Here is a 3,867-nt window from a genome sequence, read left to right on the forward strand (position 1 = left end):
TCTTAGGTCGGACCCCCGCTGTAGTGTAGACCTAGCCTGTGTCTTGGCCTTTCTAATTTGCCCCTACATACATGTGTTATTTGTTTGTATTCCTCCTTTGTATTTTGACCTTGTTTCCACTTTTTGTAGGATCCTTTTTTGTTTTTTAGATCATTCAAGATCTCCTGGTTAAGCCATTGTGGTCTCTTGCCATACTTCCTATCTTTCCTGCAGTGGGATAGTTTGATTTTGTGCCCTTAATAACATCTCTCTGAAAAACTACCAGCTGTCTTCTATTGTTTTTCCCCTTAGACTTGCTTCCCATGAGATCTTACCTACCAACTCTCTGAGTTTGCCCAAGTCTGCCTTCTTGAAATCTATTGTCTTTATTTTGCTGTTCTCCCTCCTACCATTCCTTAAAATCATGAACTCTATCATTTCATGATCACTTTCCCCCAAGCTGCCTTCCAGTTTCAAATTCTCAACTAGTTCCTCCTTATATGTCAAAATCAAGTCTAGAAAAGCCTCTCTCCTAGTACCTTTCCCCAGCTCCTGGACCAAAAAATTGTCTCCAAGACATTCCAAGAACTTGTTGGATAATCTGTGCCCTGGTGTAGACAGCATGAGATGAATTCTTCCATAGAACTAGCTACCACTTCTCGGGGATTACCTATGCTGAGGGGAGAACCCTTCCATCTGTGTAAGTAGTGTCTATATTGAAGCGCTATGGCAGTAACGATGTAGCATTATAAGTGTAAACAACCCTTCAAGCAGATCTTCCAGAAAAACATCCAGTCTGGATCTGCCAACATGAGGAATTGGAGAATCCAGCAATTCCCTTCACAGTGTGTCCCAATGGTTAATCACCATCAGTGCTAATATTTGGCCCTAATTTCAAGCTGGAATTTGCCTGGCTTCGGCTTCAAGCCCTTCGGTCTTGCTCCGCCTTTGTCTGGTGGATTACAGAGCCCATTATTACCCGTGATTTTCTCCCCATGAAAGTCTCCACTTGATCATCTTTTTGATAAGTTAAACAGATATAAAAGTTCAAGTCTAACGATCCGGCCTTTTCTCTATCCTCCACTCATTTTTGTTGCTCCTTTCTGCCCTCTCTCCAAGTTTTTTACATTCTTTTTCCAAGGTGGACCCCAGAATTGGATGCAGTTTATTTCACCAATCCCATGTGAAGAGACCAAATCCTTCCCCTGCTCTAACTCACTAACTCAATATTTACCCCTACTAAATCAAATGGCTCTGAGAAATCAAGGTTCATTACATCAGCATTTTTCCCTTGATCCACCAAATGTGAACCCGTGTTCCACCAATGTGTACTCTCAAAAAAGGATGAAATCAGGTTTATTTGACAAGATCTGTTTTGCATAAACCGTGTTGGTGACTGGCATTACTTACATTTCTAGACTTTTTTTTTAACTAATCCCATACCAGCTTTTCCGTTGTTTCTTAACCTAGTCAATTCTTTTATAAAAACAAAACAAAACAAAAAAAAAACCTTTCACTTTATTTTTTAATACTTCAAATTTAACACAGGAATTGACATAAAACTTTTCCAGGATTTCTCTTGATGTTAATATACTTAATAAACTCTTTTTTGTGAGTTTTCCCTGATATCCTAATGTCCCTTATGAATTTTCTTAATTTCCAATTTCTGTTCTTGGCTATCTATTTTCCCTTTTTCCTCTTTGTTATATATTGCTTCTCCCCCTCCTCCCGACATTTGCTGCCTTCACTTTGCCACTGATCTGGATTTTTACCCAAAGTTGTTCACTTTGTTGACTGTGGAAACATGAGTTTCCACTATCTAATAAACTGTTATCAAAGAATTACCAATATGCAGTCATATTTTTCTGCCTACATTTTTCCTCCCAATCAGTTTTGCTGATAATTTTCCTCAGCTTTGGGGAAATAGTCCTCTTGGACCACTAAGTGTCTATCTATAGTAATGGTTCAGAACTGTCCATTTGAATGTAAATCAGTTTTCTTTTTTATTTTCTCCCCATATCATATGCTCTCATCTTTCTCACTTGTGCTCCCCCATTCTCAAAGCCTGCCTTGGAAATCCCTTTTACACATGCTATACCGTTAATAGAGATTGGTTGACCAAAACTGAACACGTACCATGAACCTGTTATTCTCCATCCCATATCTTAGGGATCTGAACATTGTTTTCTTTTGTCCACTACTGCGAATGTTCTAGTTGGGATGTTTCTCTCAGCACAATCTGCTTCTCCGATGAGAACAGCCTCCACTACTGAATGCAGTGTCTCATATTAACGTTGTCTCTCCATTCAGGCATTTCTACTGTGACCATCACCCGAGATTCTGGGAAAACACAGAAAGTCAGGGGAGCATATACTAAATCCAGGAGATACCCTTACGAGTCAGAGTTGGACTCTTTCTCCCCTACTCCATGTCTGATTCGAACACAACCGACTTCACAAACCCCTCCACCTTCATCCTACTTGGCATTCCTGGCCTGGAGGCAGCCCATATCTGGATCTCCATTCCCTTCTGTGCTATGTACACCATAGCCGTGTTGGGGAACTTCACCATCCTGTTCATTGTGAAGAGGGAGCCGAGCCTCCACGGGCCCATGTTCTATTTCCTCTGCATGCTGGCCGTCAGCGACCTGGTCATGTCCACATCCACTGTACCCAAAATGCTGAGCATCTTCTGGTTCAATTCCAGGGAGATCAGTTTCAGTGCCTGCCTCACCCAGATGTACTTCATTCACTCCTTCTCAGGGATGGAGTCTGGAATCCTCGTGGCCATGGCTTTGGATCGCTACGTGGCCATCTGCAATCCTCTGAGACATTCCAGCATCCTGACAAACTCTGTTGTGGCCAAGATAGGCCTGGCCGTGGTGCTGCGTAGTGTCATAGTCACATTACCCTATCCCTTCCTGGCGAGGCGGTGGCCATATTGCAGAACCAACATCATCTCCCACTTCTGTTGTGGGCATATAGCTGTGGTGAAGCTGGCCTGCGCTGACATCCGCATCAGTAGTTACTATGGCATGTTTGATCTTCTCTCTGTGATCGGAATGGATGTGTTTTTTATCGCCGTGTCCTATACTCAGATCCTCCGGGCCATCTTCCGCCTCCCCACAAAGGATGCCCGGCTCAAAACTTTTGGGACCTGCATCTCTCATGTTTGTGCCATCTTAGCTTTGTACATCCCAGATTTCTTCTCCTCTCTCATGTACCGGTTTGGCCACAATGTGCCACTACACTTCCTCGTTCTCATTGCCAGTGTGTACCAGCTGGTTCCCCCCATGCTACACCCCATCATTTACGGGGTGAGGACCAAACAGATCCGGGGCAGGCTGCTCCAGCTCCTTACTCATAGAGAGACCTAAATGTTTCCTCCTTGTACTCTGGATCTCAGATTGAGCTCTGTTCAGAGCTGGCTGGTGCATGATGCTGGGGCCTCTTCCCTGAATCACTTCCTGGACAGGCACAGTGAGATTAAACGCTTTCCTGTCCTTACTGTGCTGTGTCAATGTGTTGAACTGGGGAGTCAGTCTATGTACACTACACTGGGTTGTTACCTTTCTAATTGCTGATAGCTGGATCCCTGAAATTGCAATCTTGCCTCACCTCTTCTGTCAAGCCTCGACCCTGTTGTGTGTCTTCTCCCCAAGGTGCTGCCCCTCTCACTTGCTCCTGTCTTCCCCTACCCTTGTCATCTGCGACCCAGTCATCTCTAAAACCAATATGTTCTCACATCTTATGGCAAGTCACTTAAGGGACATTGGTTAAAGTTAAAATTGTAATGTTTATTCTTACATTGTTACTAACTCTGTCGAGAGAGACCACATCAGGACTCCTGGGATCTATCTCAGCTCTAGGAGGAGAGTGGGGTATAGTG

General features: G+C 43.7%; 1 protein-coding gene across 1 annotated transcript; it reads left to right on the forward strand.

Annotated features, from left to right (window-relative positions):
* The first annotated feature begins 2,407 nt into the window (after positions 1 to 2,407).
* LOC112107591 (olfactory receptor 52E4-like) lies at positions 2,408 to 3,355 on the forward strand. Its single transcript, XM_024201353.1, has one exon. The coding sequence runs from the start codon at positions 2,408 to 2,410 to the stop codon at positions 3,353 to 3,355; it is 948 nt and encodes a 315-aa protein (XP_024057121.1).
* The last annotated feature ends 512 nt before the right edge of the window (positions 3,356 to 3,867 follow it).

Source organism: Terrapene carolina, unplaced genomic scaffold (genome assembly GCF_002925995.2).
Source record: "Terrapene carolina triunguis isolate 2854851 unplaced genomic scaffold, T_m_triunguis-2.0 Scaffold34780, whole genome shotgun sequence".
In the NCBI taxonomy this organism is placed as follows: domain Eukaryota; kingdom Metazoa; phylum Chordata; order Testudines; family Emydidae; genus Terrapene; species Terrapene triunguis.